The 13,038-nt window shown below is 46.5% G+C and overlaps 5 protein-coding genes and 2 long non-coding RNA genes across 12 annotated transcripts; 2 read left to right on the forward strand and 5 right to left on the reverse strand.

Moving 5' to 3' along the window:
• Positions 1-45: 45 nt before the first annotated feature.
• Positions 46-1,710, reverse strand: LOC136193207 (uncharacterized). The gene has a single exon (XM_065982053.1). The coding sequence runs from the start codon at positions 1,531-1,533 to the stop codon at positions 187-189; it is 1,347 nt and encodes a 448-aa protein (XP_065838125.1). The 5' UTR covers positions 1,534-1,710; the 3' UTR covers positions 46-186.
• A 225-nt stretch (positions 1,711-1,935) lies between these two features.
• On the forward strand, positions 1,936-5,428 carry LOC136193218 (uncharacterized). 4 transcript variants are annotated; one of them, XR_010671291.1, is made up of 7 exons: positions 1,936-1,992; positions 2,053-2,641; positions 2,692-3,907; positions 4,047-4,239; positions 4,311-4,364; positions 4,417-4,775; positions 4,837-5,428. It is a non-coding gene; the product is annotated as an uncharacterized lncRNA (long non-coding RNA). The 4 variants fall into 4 exon arrangements; XR_010671292.1 differs by having other exon boundaries at positions 2,053-2,457; positions 2,514-2,641; positions 2,692-4,239; XR_010671289.1 differs by having other exon boundaries at positions 2,692-4,239.
• On the reverse strand, positions 2,669-5,447 carry LOC136193216 (uncharacterized). Its single transcript, XM_065982061.1, has 3 exons — positions 5,341-5,447; positions 4,803-5,107; positions 2,669-4,744 (listed from the first exon to the last, which is right to left on the reverse strand). The coding sequence occupies exons 1-3, from the start codon at positions 5,361-5,363 to the stop codon at positions 4,392-4,394; spliced, it is 681 nt and encodes a 226-aa protein (XP_065838133.1). The 5' UTR covers positions 5,364-5,447; the 3' UTR covers positions 2,669-4,391.
• Positions 5,448-5,856: 409 nt separating this feature from the next.
• Positions 5,857-7,088, reverse strand: LOC136192674 (uncharacterized). The gene is made up of 6 exons (XM_065981357.1): positions 7,067-7,088; positions 6,911-7,018; positions 6,634-6,848; positions 6,467-6,577; positions 6,306-6,413; positions 5,857-6,249 (listed from the first exon to the last, which is right to left on the reverse strand). The coding sequence occupies exons 1-6, from the start codon at positions 7,079-7,081 to the stop codon at positions 6,108-6,110; spliced, it is 699 nt and encodes a 232-aa protein (XP_065837429.1). The 5' UTR covers positions 7,082-7,088; the 3' UTR covers positions 5,857-6,107.
• A 6-nt stretch (positions 7,089-7,094) lies between these two features.
• On the forward strand, positions 7,095-10,450 carry LOC136192676 (uncharacterized). 3 transcript variants are annotated; one of them, XR_010671206.1, is made up of 6 exons: positions 7,095-7,179; positions 7,286-7,641; positions 7,697-7,788; positions 7,968-8,082; positions 8,132-8,930; positions 8,992-10,450. It is a non-coding gene; the product is annotated as an uncharacterized lncRNA (long non-coding RNA). The 3 variants fall into 3 exon arrangements; XR_010671205.1 differs by lacking the exon at positions 7,095-7,179 and having other exon boundaries at positions 7,230-7,516; positions 7,577-7,641; XR_010671204.1 differs by lacking the exon at positions 7,095-7,179 and having other exon boundaries at positions 7,230-7,641.
• LOC136192675 (uncharacterized) lies at positions 7,826-11,584 on the reverse strand. The gene is made up of 9 exons (XM_065981358.1): positions 11,545-11,584; positions 11,385-11,495; positions 11,137-11,321; positions 10,981-11,076; positions 10,841-10,927; positions 9,711-10,787; positions 9,471-9,656; positions 8,958-9,262; positions 7,826-8,901 (listed from the first exon to the last, which is right to left on the reverse strand). Exons 1-6 carry the CDS (start codon positions 11,569-11,571, stop codon positions 10,649-10,651), a joined length of 645 nt encoding a protein of 214 aa, XP_065837430.1. The 5' UTR covers positions 11,572-11,584; the 3' UTR covers positions 7,826-8,901; positions 8,958-9,262; positions 9,471-9,656; positions 9,711-10,648.
• A 253-nt stretch (positions 11,585-11,837) lies between these two features.
• Positions 11,838-13,030, reverse strand: LOC136193003 (uncharacterized). Its single transcript, XM_065981795.1, has 6 exons — positions 13,001-13,030; positions 12,835-12,951; positions 12,549-12,772; positions 12,376-12,489; positions 12,215-12,322; positions 11,838-12,158 (listed from the first exon to the last, which is right to left on the reverse strand). The coding sequence occupies exons 1-6, from the start codon at positions 13,013-13,015 to the stop codon at positions 12,029-12,031; spliced, it is 708 nt and encodes a 235-aa protein (XP_065837867.1). The 5' UTR covers positions 13,016-13,030; the 3' UTR covers positions 11,838-12,028.
• Between the last annotated feature and the right edge of the window lie 8 nt (positions 13,031-13,038).

The raw sequence follows: 13,038 nt of genomic DNA on the forward strand, positions 1-13,038 counted from the left end.
CTATAGCTACTATAGCTGGGCAAATTATCAGCTATTGGCAAATAATTTTTCTTCAAGCGTTTATTGACGGTACTTTGAGAACTATCAATAAACGGTTAAACGTTTGACGGCAATAAGATCAAAGAAGCTAACAAGCATGCATTTAGTCAATCATAGTCCACGGGTTACTGTAACAATGAAACGAGATTAAAATGGCTTTACTGACGTTTTTTTTATCTCTTCCACTATTTTCTTCTTGCAGTCTTTTGTGAAATCGATTTCGACTGGATCTTTTGCTGCCGCTCCAATGAACAAAAGCAGAGAACTCTTTCTTCCAAATTTATCTTTATCTTTGCAGACCACCCTGCAATGAACGAACACACCTGTTTCGCCTGGAACACGACAAGCAAAAGGAATGCATACGAGGTCCCGCTCCTTTACTAGTTGACTATCTGTAATCTGTTTCTGAATAAATTCTAATGTTTCCCTCTGGGTGCGGTCTAATTGGTCCCAAAAAGACTTTTTGCTATTAGATGCAGGCCGTTTTCTTTGAGTTTGCGGTGTACCATAACGTCGAGAAGGCTGTGCATTGGTGAATTTTGTCTCATCACTGCGAGGAAGGCTCTCGAGGCTGCCATAACTGTTACTACGTCTCAAGGAAATTGAGGATGACGTTCCTTTGTAGTTTGACACTTCAGCAGTTGGGATGTATCTGGTGCTGTTATACACTGGAACACTCGAATGAGCAGTTGGCAATGCCTTCATTGGCTTTGGCTTTGATCTGCTGCTCCCAGAGTAACTATAACTACCACTGCTGGCAACAGAACTACTACTACTGTCTTTGAAAACAGGAACGAGACGGTAGGAGCCACCGTCTGTCTCATAATAGGAAGATTCTTTTTTGGTTTGTGCGTCAGCAAGACTACAGTCGCTCCAGTGATCTCGTTCCGTCATGTCATAGACAATGTTTCCCAGTTTGTGCACGCCATTGACCATTTTTCGATAGGGACTTTGTCCTGGTATGGGTTTGAACGAGCCAGTCATCATAGGAAGCATCGATGACTTGCCACCGGATTCAAAGAGAAAGCAGCCTAGTCCCGTTTCTCTCTGGGGCGTTTGCCGGAACGAATAATCGGAGTATCCTCTCCCTCTATCAATGTTGGCTATGAAAACCAAAAATCTTTTCCAGCCATAAGTCGGCATATTTCTCTCGACCGTCCGTTGATCGCCACTGCTGGGATAGGCAAGGTCAAGCGTGTGATGAGAGTGCCATTCGCCTATGTGACACAAACCGAGCTTGTGTACGAGACACTCCCCAGCGCGCTTCAGATAGCTCGAGTTTTGGAAGAACGACGTCGTAGTTCGCCGACTGTTCTTGCCGGGACCGAGGACGAATAGGACGTTGACCGTGTTGTCCTTCGACCACAGGCCAAACAGGTCGCCACCCGTTTCGCAGTCGGGGTAGTCTAACACGCAGCTGCGGATTACTCCCAGTTCGCTTTGATGTATCACCACTTTCAGAGGAGGTCGCTTCGTTTCCAACCAGCTATCCATTGTAAGAGGGGGGCGATGACTAGGCGCTGCCTAGACGCTATTTGAATTTGAACCCACACGCATCTAATTAGTGCACGTGATATCGAACGACATCTCGTCCCTGTAGCACTTGACTCGATAAATATTAGATTTCTTGTGTCTCTTGGACTCGTAGCCGCTATTCGGCGAGCCCGACCACTGTTGCAATGACCTTTGGCTTTACCACCCAGAATGCTACCGAACCCACGCTGTCAATCATATTGACGTGTTATAACGAACATCTGGAGTACTTGAAGTACCTCCCTCGCTGTTTTAACGAGATTTGACGAATTTGACGTTCGCAGAACGCCTCCCTCTTTCCTGACAGCAGTAATTGATTATCCAAATCAGAATGCCAATCAATTATAAACAGTCCTGTCGAACAGCCAAACGTCGCCGCGACGTACGGCCCCGGGTTCGAATCGTGCAGCAGCAGCAAATGTAGGACTTATTGATCTGGTAGCACAGCGTGTAGTGTGTAAAAGACTCTTTCTCGCTAAGATGACCGTCCAAAAAGAGCATAAGAGCGCAAGGGGAAAGTATTCGAGATAGATTTTCAGCTCCTTTCTCAAACAGAGCGAGAAGCAAGCACGTCTTGTCCCTATGCGATTTAGAATTTATTCAGTAGAATCTGTGCTCAGTGGTTGCGTAACGGCCTGCAGTCTACTGACTCCCGCTGATCTAGAGTCACTAAAAATGACTGCAGACAGGGGTGCTTGCTTGTATAGCGTCTCAGTCGAACCGGAGCGTCGAGTGCCGCGTTGACTGTGCTCCGGGACTTTTCGTGGCAAGGGTTCTTACCCTTACCATTCTCAACCGCTTTCCTCAGTCAGTTGCGTGTCCGCGCGATGTCGTTCAACTCCTCCATCCGATGAGAACGAAGTGGCCTGCGCCGGCTTTCGCGTGGTGTGTGTGGGGCCCCTTGCTGGACAGATGGACATGTTTCAAACGATTTGTCACAGACTAGGAGACGCACCAGCCAGGTTTGTCTGTATCTCGTTGATGAGCTTGATTCTGCTGTGAAAACAGTCTTCCCCTATATGACTCTGCTGTGAACTGACCCGTTTCCTTCTTGAAAGCATAAAACGAGGTATAATCGCGGGCGTTTCGAATTGCGTTTTGTGTTGATTATTTATTTAGGCTAAGGACAAAAGACGGCACACTGCCAACACATGCAGACAGCTAATACAGACACAAACCAACGGTCACAGCGACTAATTCTGCTTTGTCAGATTCCATCAGTCTCACGTCAGCTCTAAGTCTCTTTGTCGAGTCTCACTTCGATAAAGTCGATGATGTAGCGTTCTCCCGTGTCACCACGGTAAAGGTCCAAGAAAACTCCTTTGGCTGGTTCCAAAACGCTAGAATATTGATGGGTAGCGATCATTTTCACATCAGAGACGGTTTCTCCTATTCCAAACGCTCCACGACGACCACCGAGTTTTATTTTCACTGTATGCAGTGGTGAGAACCTCGTCTTCTGCGCACTCTTGAACACAGTGCATCTTGGATTAAAAACTCGTTCACTGCGTCCCTCACACGCCCACATAATATCAAGCGAATGTTTGTTTGCTTGATCAGGAAGAAAATAACCTACAGCCGAGAGGCCGTCGGACACGGTGACAAATAAATCCATGTCTTCGGTCACTGACACGGGACTGCGATGGGCGATTGTTGCTGTAACAATGTATTGAGCAGAGTCATCGAGCACATTTGGCTCTGCTACAGTTATTCTCGTCAATTGATTGTAATTCGTTCGGCCTGCGCCAAAAGAAATTGACGCGCCGATTGTAGGAGTTTCGTAGAAGCGAACCCTTTCGCCGTATGTCTGGTCCTTGACGTCCTTGGGAGTTATCAGCAAATAGAATTTGTCGCTGCTGTTCGAGTTAACAGATTTTTCTTTTGGCGCTTGCTGTCCTTCTTTTCCCGGGATTCCTGCTGGACCACGCTCTCCTGGAGGGCCACGCTCTCCTGGAGGGCCGAGAGGGCCGGGAAGTCCGTCTCGTCCGTCTCTCCCATCTCGGCCTGGCTGCGCAGCACAGCAGCACGGGTTGTTTTGTTTATCGTTGCCAGATGCTGCCATGGCTTGAGAGAGAAGCGGCAGTACGGCTACAGTTGCCAAAAGCGCCACGTGAACAAGGGGATACTTCATTGTGCAGGCTGCCAGAGTGATGATTGGTCTCGCGTCAACGTTGACTTATGTACTCTGTGTGGTAACGGTGACATCACGCTTTTACAAAGCGGAATTAGCGAAGAGAAATACCGAGACACGCGATCACCGCCTCCCAGTATGCTTGAAGTACTACCTGTTTTCCTCCATCCGCTTCTTCCGTCGTTTGACGTTGAGCAAGGCACGGTAAATAAGCCGCGTCAATCCGGCGTGAAAACGGTTGGTCCGGACATTACCTGCCGTGTAGCCTAGTAGAATCAATAGTCAACATATAGACCCGGATTCCGTATATTAGATATAAAGATTTTGACGCTCTTTACTTCAGATCGTTCAAGCGGCTCTGGATCGTGCGCGAGATCGCTCATCGCCTGTCGACTATTCAAGGAGCAAATAGAATTTTTGCGATTGAAAAGGGTCGCGTCGTGGAAGAGGGCGTGTACGGCAATCTGATGCAGAAGAAGGGCGTCTATTACAAGCTCAACGAGGTGCAGATTCACAACGTCGCTTAGGAAAATATTGTAGGAAGCGCGAACATGCTTTGACGTTGCACCGTTATAGAGTCTCTAATTTTCTCTTACTCTTTCTGCAGAATGAAAAGGTTCACCGTCATACTGAAGCACTCTGCCGATGACGTATTTCCCAGGCTAGCCTACATGCCTTTACTTAGTCATCATATCCAACATTTCCATCTATAGGGAAATCTAATTCCGAATCGATACGTTAACGGGTATCTGTGTTTCAAGACGGCATCAACGTCAGACGGCACGGACATCATTTTGCCGAGAAAGGCTTTTCGTCTAACGGGAAAAATCCATTTCGTAGGAACGGCTTCCCAGTGTCTATAGCGTGTCAGAAAGATTCCATCACTCTTGAATCCAGAAATGAGAATAGGCTCTGAAGTTCGTTCAGAGTCATTACCAGTGCTGGGAGCGATGTAATTAGAATAGCGAAACATATCAATACTGGCGCTTTGATATGTCGCTGCTCCACCATTGAGAGTAATCCCCAATTCTTTAGCATCACCTTCGGGGGAAAATGAAATTATTTTAACCACGTAATTAGTATATTGGTTTTAGCTTGCCTTTGAGCTTTCTAACTCTATTGATGTCTTTTAGAATATATCCTATGTCGGCGTCGTGGTCCCACGGAATCAGATCTCCGTCGCGAGTAGCAGCCAATAGGGTTCCAAAGTCAAGCCAATACGTAATATTTGCCTTATCGAATAGGTCTGTCGTTTTTACTAGGACGTAACGCAAAGCGTTTAGTTTTTCTTTATCTGTAATGCAGTCGTCGTTGTAGCCTCCTGAGAGCTGAGGAAGGACGAAGAAGTGAAGGGGGCCAATGAGAAGAAGCGTAGTGCAGAGGCTAATTATAGCCAAGCGCCTCCTAAATAAGTAGCAGAGATTATATAAGAGGCGTTCATTTATTTATTTATTTATTATTGGTGATATTAGTATTGGTACAGGTCCGCGTCAATCCCAAAATCAATTCTAAGGGACCCTCTCTATCTCCAAATAACGCTCTTAGGAGTCACGATAGCGAAGATATCGACGTTATATCTACACTGTACGCTTTGGCGGTGGCACGTCACGGCATTTATACACCTAGTCAGATCTTACCAATGGCATCTTGTTGCTAGCATTGAATGCGGGGCCTAAATACATGTACGAGACGCTTTCCTTCGACGGACCTTGTGGTAAACGATACTTCCCGGAAATAGGAAAACTGCCACTGCGCATGTACCTGCACATGTGTGGCTTCTTGTTTCTAAGGCTCCACGAATATAAAAATTCTGTTTGAACCATGGAAATGACCACCTCGTTCAAAGAGTCTCGAATTCAACTCACATGCTATACCAATTTTCGTGGTTGACACACTGACACTGATATGCTCCTTGTCAAACCTTTGGACCACCCCTTCTTCGATTATTCTAGTCTCTAAAAAGACGTCCTGTTCTACTAGTACTGTACATGCGGTTAATTTAGCATGTAGACTTTATTAAGTTACTGTTTTGACCGAAAAGAAATCAGGAATCTGCACTTCAGCAGGATTAACGCTCGTACTTTCATAGACCAATTTGGCATACACCATACCCTCCCTACATCTATGAACGTCAACAGACGTGCGCAGTGAAAGGATTCCAGGGTTGCGATACAAAATTTGTTAAATTAAAACGACTTTATAAAAGTTACACTTCAGACCAGTTTTTGGCCAAAAACGAACATGCGTCTGCATTACAAATTCCAATGTCTTTATAAGACATTTATGGGCCAATTTGACCCAACTGGCGCCTTATAAAAGGCTACATACATAAAAGTTATACCGTACACAACTTTTTTTATTAAAAAAAGTTGTTGTACCGTATTATCAGTAGGACGTTGATGTTTCATTGGCGTCCAGAGCCCAAGGCCAACTTCAAGAGCGCAGCACAGAACATGCCAAACAGCATGCCAAACAGAGCAATGGAACTGCCATTGCATTCACTGAGTAACGGTGTCACTCTCTGTTGACCTCCAATCACGACTAACCTAAAAATCGTTCAAATTATTTTTACGATTTACACAGCGGTGTACTGCTGCTTTACGGCGCATTCACTGCTCTTGACGAAGCACCGCTTGCAAGAGCGGATCCCACATCCAGTGAGATCATTCCTCCTGTGGCCGTAGCCTGAGAGCTCTGGAGAAAGACTTGCCTAAAAATTCCCATTACGACGCGCATTCCATGCGACGCTACTGCTTGCCGTACGGCGAATTCAGAGCGCTTGATCTATCGCCGAATGCCTCAGCTTGAGGATTTACGGCTGCGCTGCGAATAGCCGCGGCGTCTCCGGGGATCTTGTGTCGCCCACCGTCCCGACTAAAAGTCTCACTATAAAAATGACTCGACGCATGCAATTATAGGCGTTTCCTTACGGTGAGCTGACTGTTCCATCGCCAAATGCGGCAGACATCGAAGCTGATGCTTCTAGGTCCGCGCCGGCTGCTGTGCCCTCTTCATTGAAATCACCTGGATTGCTTGGAGATGCACTGCGACCACCATAGAAATGCACATGTACAACTATACGCATGCAGTCTGCCCCCCGGACTGCCAGGGGAGGCTGACGGCGACTGCAGCGCATTGATCCATTCTGCAGAAGTCAATCTACCGCTTGAAAGAAAAAGGAGCTAAGATACAGCGTGCGTAACTCACGCTGGACGTCGACGGCGGTCCGGGTCCGGTCCGACTCACGTCACCGCGACTACGGTCACGGTAAGAACGACGCTTCTTCCGCTTTTTCGGTTTTCCCGAGTCGCAAGGCTGAGAAAACAATTAATCTAAGCTGTAACAAATGGATGGCTGCTGTACCTGCTGTACCTCCATCGCTGACCCGAACAATATTCGGGACATAGATACGCGAGCGTACAGTATGGTTCTGCGATCCGTCGGACAACGGTCGGAGCATCGTCAGCACACCGTAGGTAGGTCAAATAGGTCATAGGCGCTTTCACTTACGGCGCTTGGCTAGACTAGTAGGAACGCGACGATTTCTGCCGACTCCGAGTCATCTCCAATGCATTTTTTTAGTCTCGCCTATCTTATCAGTCATAGAATGCTTATTCAAGGAGCAAATCGAATTTTTGTGATTGAAAAGGGTCGCGTCGTGGAGGAGGGAGTGCACGGCGATCTGATGCAGAAGAAGGGCGTCTGTTACAAGCTCAACGCGGCGCAGATTCACAACGTCGCTTAGGAATAGTATTATTGATGGAATCACTGTATAGTGTAGGAAGCCTGAATGAGATGGAGATTAAGTAGCAAGTCCGAATTATGATTTTAATCTTTTGAGTGATGCACTGTTATTGTATTGATTGTCTTTAGACAATCTGCAACATCTCGAAGGAAGCAGAAGACGATTTAGACAAAAGAGTCGAATTCTTATGAACGTGGTCATATATCGCTATCTGATTAATTGATACAACGATTAATTATTTAATTTAGTGTCTGCCGCGGCGGTGATAGCAGTTGCTAGAACCAAAAGGACGATGAGTCGTCGAAGTGGCGTTGAAATGATTACCAATTTCTTTTTGAAGGTATTCAACGTACAACTCACACACATACACACACACACACACACACACACATGTTATATTTGGATAGATCCTTAAAAACACAGTAGATAAGGAACACACACACACACACACACACACACACACACACACACACACACTGACGACTCAAGAGTAGTACAACAGCGGAACATACATTGAAGGTCTCAAATGGCAAAACATGTTCAAGACGAATGATTCCCAATCAACGAACAAACCTTACTTGCTATCCAGGCGAACGGTATTCCTAACCATCCAAAATACGCCACACTCCCGAAAGTGAGAAACTTTGTTACGGTTCTCGCCTGTGAAGACGTTTTCTTTCCAGTTTTGCACAAATTGACGAAATGCTCGCAGTTGTTTTCCATGGCGTCGTAGGCGGGATATCTTTCGGAATCCCTCAGATGCCTCAAAGCCTCCTCGACGACTTGTTCTCGAGACCGGCATGAAGAGTCGTAAGGGACAATCGTAATGGGTCTTCCCAAAGCGAATTGCGCGATTGTATCCGAAACGATTCTTGTTCTTTTAGCCTTTGAACGGCCGGGACTAGTAAAATGGATCACTTCATCGTTACCAACGTGGATTCCGTGGTGAGTTCCGACGCCAACGTCTAGAGGAACGGTAAGATGATCTCCCTTTTCGAGCTTCGCGGCCATCTGTGTGAGTATCTACCAGCACGTGCACCATGACGTCGTTGGTTCGGGTGTAGGCGTCTCATACTCACACGACAAAAAAGAGTTCATCATCGATCTGTTGATATCCAACATTTCCATCTATAGGGAAATCTAATTCCGAATCGATACGTTAACGGGTATCTGTGTTTCAAGACGGCATCGACGTCAGACGGCACGGACATGATTTTGCCGAGAAAGGCTTTTCGTCTGACGGGAAAAATCCATTTCGTAGGAACGGCTTCCCAGTGTCTATAGCGTTTCAGAAAGATTCCATCACTCTTGAATCCAGAAATGAGTATAGGCTCTGAAGTTCGTTCAGAGTCGCTATTACCAGTGCTGGGAGAATAGCGAAACATATCAATACTGGCGCTTTGATACGTCGCTGCTCCACCATTGAGAGTAATCCCCAATTCTTTAGCATCACCTTGGGAAAAATGAAGTTATTTTAACCACGTAATTATTATATTGGTTTTAGCCTGCCTTTGAGCTTTCTAACTCTATTGATGTCTTTTAGAATATATCCTATGTCGGCGTCGTGGTCCCACGGAATCAGATCTCCGTCGCGTGTAGCAGCCAATAGGGTTCCAAAGTCAAGCCAATACGTAATATTTGCCTTGTCGAATAGGTCTGTCGTTTTTACTAGGACGTAACGCAAAGCGTTTAGTTTTTCTTTATCTGTAATGCAGTCGTCGTTGTAGCCTCCTGAGAGCTGAGGAAGGACGAAGAAGTGAAGGGGGCCAATGAGAAGAAGCGTAGTGCAGAGGCTAATTATAGCCAAGCGCCTCCTAAATACGTAGCAGATTATATATATGAGAGGCGTTTATTTATTTATTATTAGTCTTCGTACAGGTCCGTCAACCCAAAATCAATTCTAAGGGCCCTATGTCTAAATAACGCTCTTAAGAGTCACGATAGCGAAGATATGGACGTTATAGCTACACTGTACGCTTTGGCGGTGGCACGTCACGGCATTTACACCTAGTCAGATCTTACCAATGACATCTTGTCGCTAGCATTGAATGCGGGGCCTAAATACGTGTACGAGACGCTTTCCTTCGACGGACCTTGTGGTAACGGTACTTCCCGGAAATAGAACTGCCACTGCGCATGTAGGGTAGAGAGCCCATAAGGGGGACACCCAACTTTGACTTCGTGCTGCAGCGGAACTACGGGGTCGATCTAAATGAAACAAAGTACATCGTACGCAGACATTATTCAGCTTCAATTTGCGACCTCCGGCTGTTTGATCTGACTTCGCGTTCGTCCAAAAACGGCCAATTAGTGATGTCACTCAGGAAAGTTGATATTAGCCCGGGCCCTAAAGGGGGACACCCGCTTTTTTTGCCAGATTTTGGTCAAATTTCTTGACGAAAGGTATGAAATACGTTCTTTCCAACTACTAGCGCTACGTTTTATTTGTAAATGCTGCAGCACCGACACTCCAATCCCCCGCGCCTAAATGTACTAAAATTGACCACGAAAATTAAAAATTTTGAATGTTGTGCAAACATTTACTGCATCACCAAAGTGATCGATTTTTAGTTGCCACGCCCCAAAGTTTCGAATCGCCGAGGAGGTCTGACGTCGGCGAATCGGTTGATATCGAACTAGCGACGACACGAGTACAAAGCAGGGACGCCGAGGCTTCGAGTAAGTGACCAGTTGGCCTAACTCTTTTGCGTTTGCTGCGTGGGAAACACGCTGTCTCCCATTAGGGGGTGTCCCCCTTTACCGGACTCTACCCTACCTGCACATGGGGGCTTCAAAAATTCTGTTCGAACCATGGAAATGAGACCGCATTGCAAAGTGTACCACAACCTACTGCGTTCAAAGAGTCTTAATTATTAGAGAGACGGTTCTAACTGTTGATCAGCACCTGTTTCCAGTAGTTTTGCGTTACCTCGGGTAGTAACGAAATAAATAGAGTATACAGTAATTATCAAGTCCTTATAAAAGTTACAGGCTACGCTTTTTTTGACCAAAAAAACAGAAAATCAGAAAATCAGATCACGGTTCTAGTAGTAGTACGTCCTTTATAAAAGGTACATTCCTTTAGGCCACTTTGACTTACCACTTAATTAAATAGACTGCCCCATGTTTAAGCATCCTCAATATTTCAAGTTTTCAAGTACCAAGTCTTCAACATGTACTAACGTAATCCAATATCTCACTCACTGGCGTCCTGAGCCCAAGATCAACCTCAAGAGCGCAGCACCGAGCATGCCAAACAGCACGCTAAACATAACAATGAAACTGCCATTGCCTTTACCAAATGTCGTCACTATCTGTTGACTCCCAATCAAAATTAGCCTAAAAATCGTTCAAATTAGTTTTATGATTTACGCAGCGGTGTACTGCTTTACGGTGAATTCACCGCTCTCGACGTAGCACCGTTTGCAAGAGCGGATCCCAAATCTAATCTCATTCTTCCATTCTGAAGAAAGAGTCCCCTAAAAAATCTCCATTACGACGCGCATTCTATGCGACGCTACTGCTGCCGTACGACGAATTCAGAGCGCTTGATCTATCACCGAACACCTCGGCCAGAGATATATCACCTGTGCTTCGAATAGCCGCAGCATCACCTGTCCCACAGCACCTAAAAGTCGACGCATGCAATTATATTATAATACATTATATATAGGAGATAGTTCCCTACTTTTCTGTTCTAGCATCACCAGTTTCTACCATATGTAGCTTATGTAACTCGTCACCGGCGGCTGCAGTGCCATCTTTATCCGTATATCTTGGAGATGCACCGCGACCACCATGGGTTAACACTTTCGGCCGTATATATAGGCCTAACACTTTTGATTCATCTGTTGATCCATCGGTGGATCCATACTGCAAAAAAAGTCAATCTACCGCTTGAAAAAAAAGAGCTGAGATAAAGTGTGCGTAACTCACGCTGAACGTCGACGGCCCGGGACCCCGTCCGGGTCCGGTCCGCTTTACACGTCTACCGGCACGGTAAAAACGACGCTTCTTCCGCTTTTTTGGTTTTCCCGAGTCGCAATGCTAAGAAAACAATTTATTCTAAGCGGTAACAAATGGATGGCTGCTGTACCTCCATCTCTCCCGTCTCTGCCTCCATCGTGACCCGAACAACATTCGGGACATCTACGCGGTTTAACCGCGCCTACTTAGGCCTATATACATATACGTCTCGGACAATGGTCGGGATCGAGAGCTCTGGAGCATCGTCGGAACACCATAGGTAGGTCAAATGCGCGTTCACTTACTTTCTGCCGACTCCGATCGAGCCATCTCCAAATGGATTTGTTCTAGACTACATCTATGAACGTCAACAGACGTGCGCAGTGAAAGGATTCCAGGGGATTTCATGTTGCAATACAAAACTTGTTAAATTAAAACGACTTTATAAAAGTTACACTTCAGGCCAGTTTTTGGCCAAAAACGAACATGCGTCTGCATTACAAAATCCGATGTCCTTAGAAGACATTTATGAGCCAATTTGACCCAACTGGCGCCTTATAAAAGGCTACATGCATAAAAGTTGTACAACATAACAAAGGGACGTAGTTGATGTTTCATTGGCATCCAGAGTCCAAGGTCAACTTCAAGAGCGCAGCACTGAGCAGCATGGCAAGCATTATGCCAAACAGCGCGCCAAACAGACCGACGCTCTGTTGACCTTCGATCACAATTACGGTATTTACCCTAAAAATCGTTCAAATTATGATGATGATGTACACAGCGGTGTACTGCTGCTTTACGGAGAATTCACTGCTCTCGACGAAGCACCGCTTGCAAGAGCGGATCCCACATCTAGTGAGATCATTCCTCCTGCCGTCGTAGCCTGAGAGCTCTGGAGAAAGACTCGCCTAAAAATCCCCATTACGACGCGAATTCTATGCGACGCCACTGCTTGCCGTACGGCGAATTCAGAACGCTTGATCGATCGCCGAACGCGCGCTTTCTAGCGTCGTCGTCGGCTGCGCTGCGAATGGCCGCGGCGTCTCCGGGGATCTTGTGCCGCCCACCGTCCCGTCTAAAAAATCTCACTATAAAAATGACTCGCGACGCATGCAATTATAGGCGTTTCCTTACGGTGAGCTGACTGTTCCAGAACCATCGCCAAATGCGGCAGACATAGAAGTTTCAGCCTTAGATGCTTCTACGTCCGCGTCGGCTGCAGTGCCCTCTTCATTGACATCAGTTGGACTGCTCGGAGATGCACCGCAACCACCATGAGTGCGTAGATGATCCATGCGCATGCAGTCCGCCCCGGCCTTTGCCTGGGACTGACGGCCACTGCAGCGCATTGATCCATCCTGCAAAAGTCAATCCACCGCTTGAAAGAAAAAGAAGCTAAGATAAAGCGTGCGCAACTCACGCTGGACGTCGACGGCCCAGGGCCCGGTCCGGGTCCGGTCCGCTTCGCGTCACCGCGACTACGGGCGCGGTAAAAATGACGCTTCTTCCGCTTTTTCGGTTTGCCCGAGTCGCAAGGCTGAGAAAACAATGTATTCTAAGCTGCAACAAATGGATGGCTGCTGTACCTGCTGTACCTCCATCGCTGACCCGAACAATATTCGGG

The sequence above is a fragment of the Oscarella lobularis genome, chromosome 11 (assembly GCF_947507565.1).
Source record: "Oscarella lobularis chromosome 11, ooOscLobu1.1, whole genome shotgun sequence".
Lineage (NCBI taxonomy): Eukaryota > Metazoa > Porifera > Homoscleromorpha > Homosclerophorida > Oscarellidae > Oscarella > Oscarella lobularis.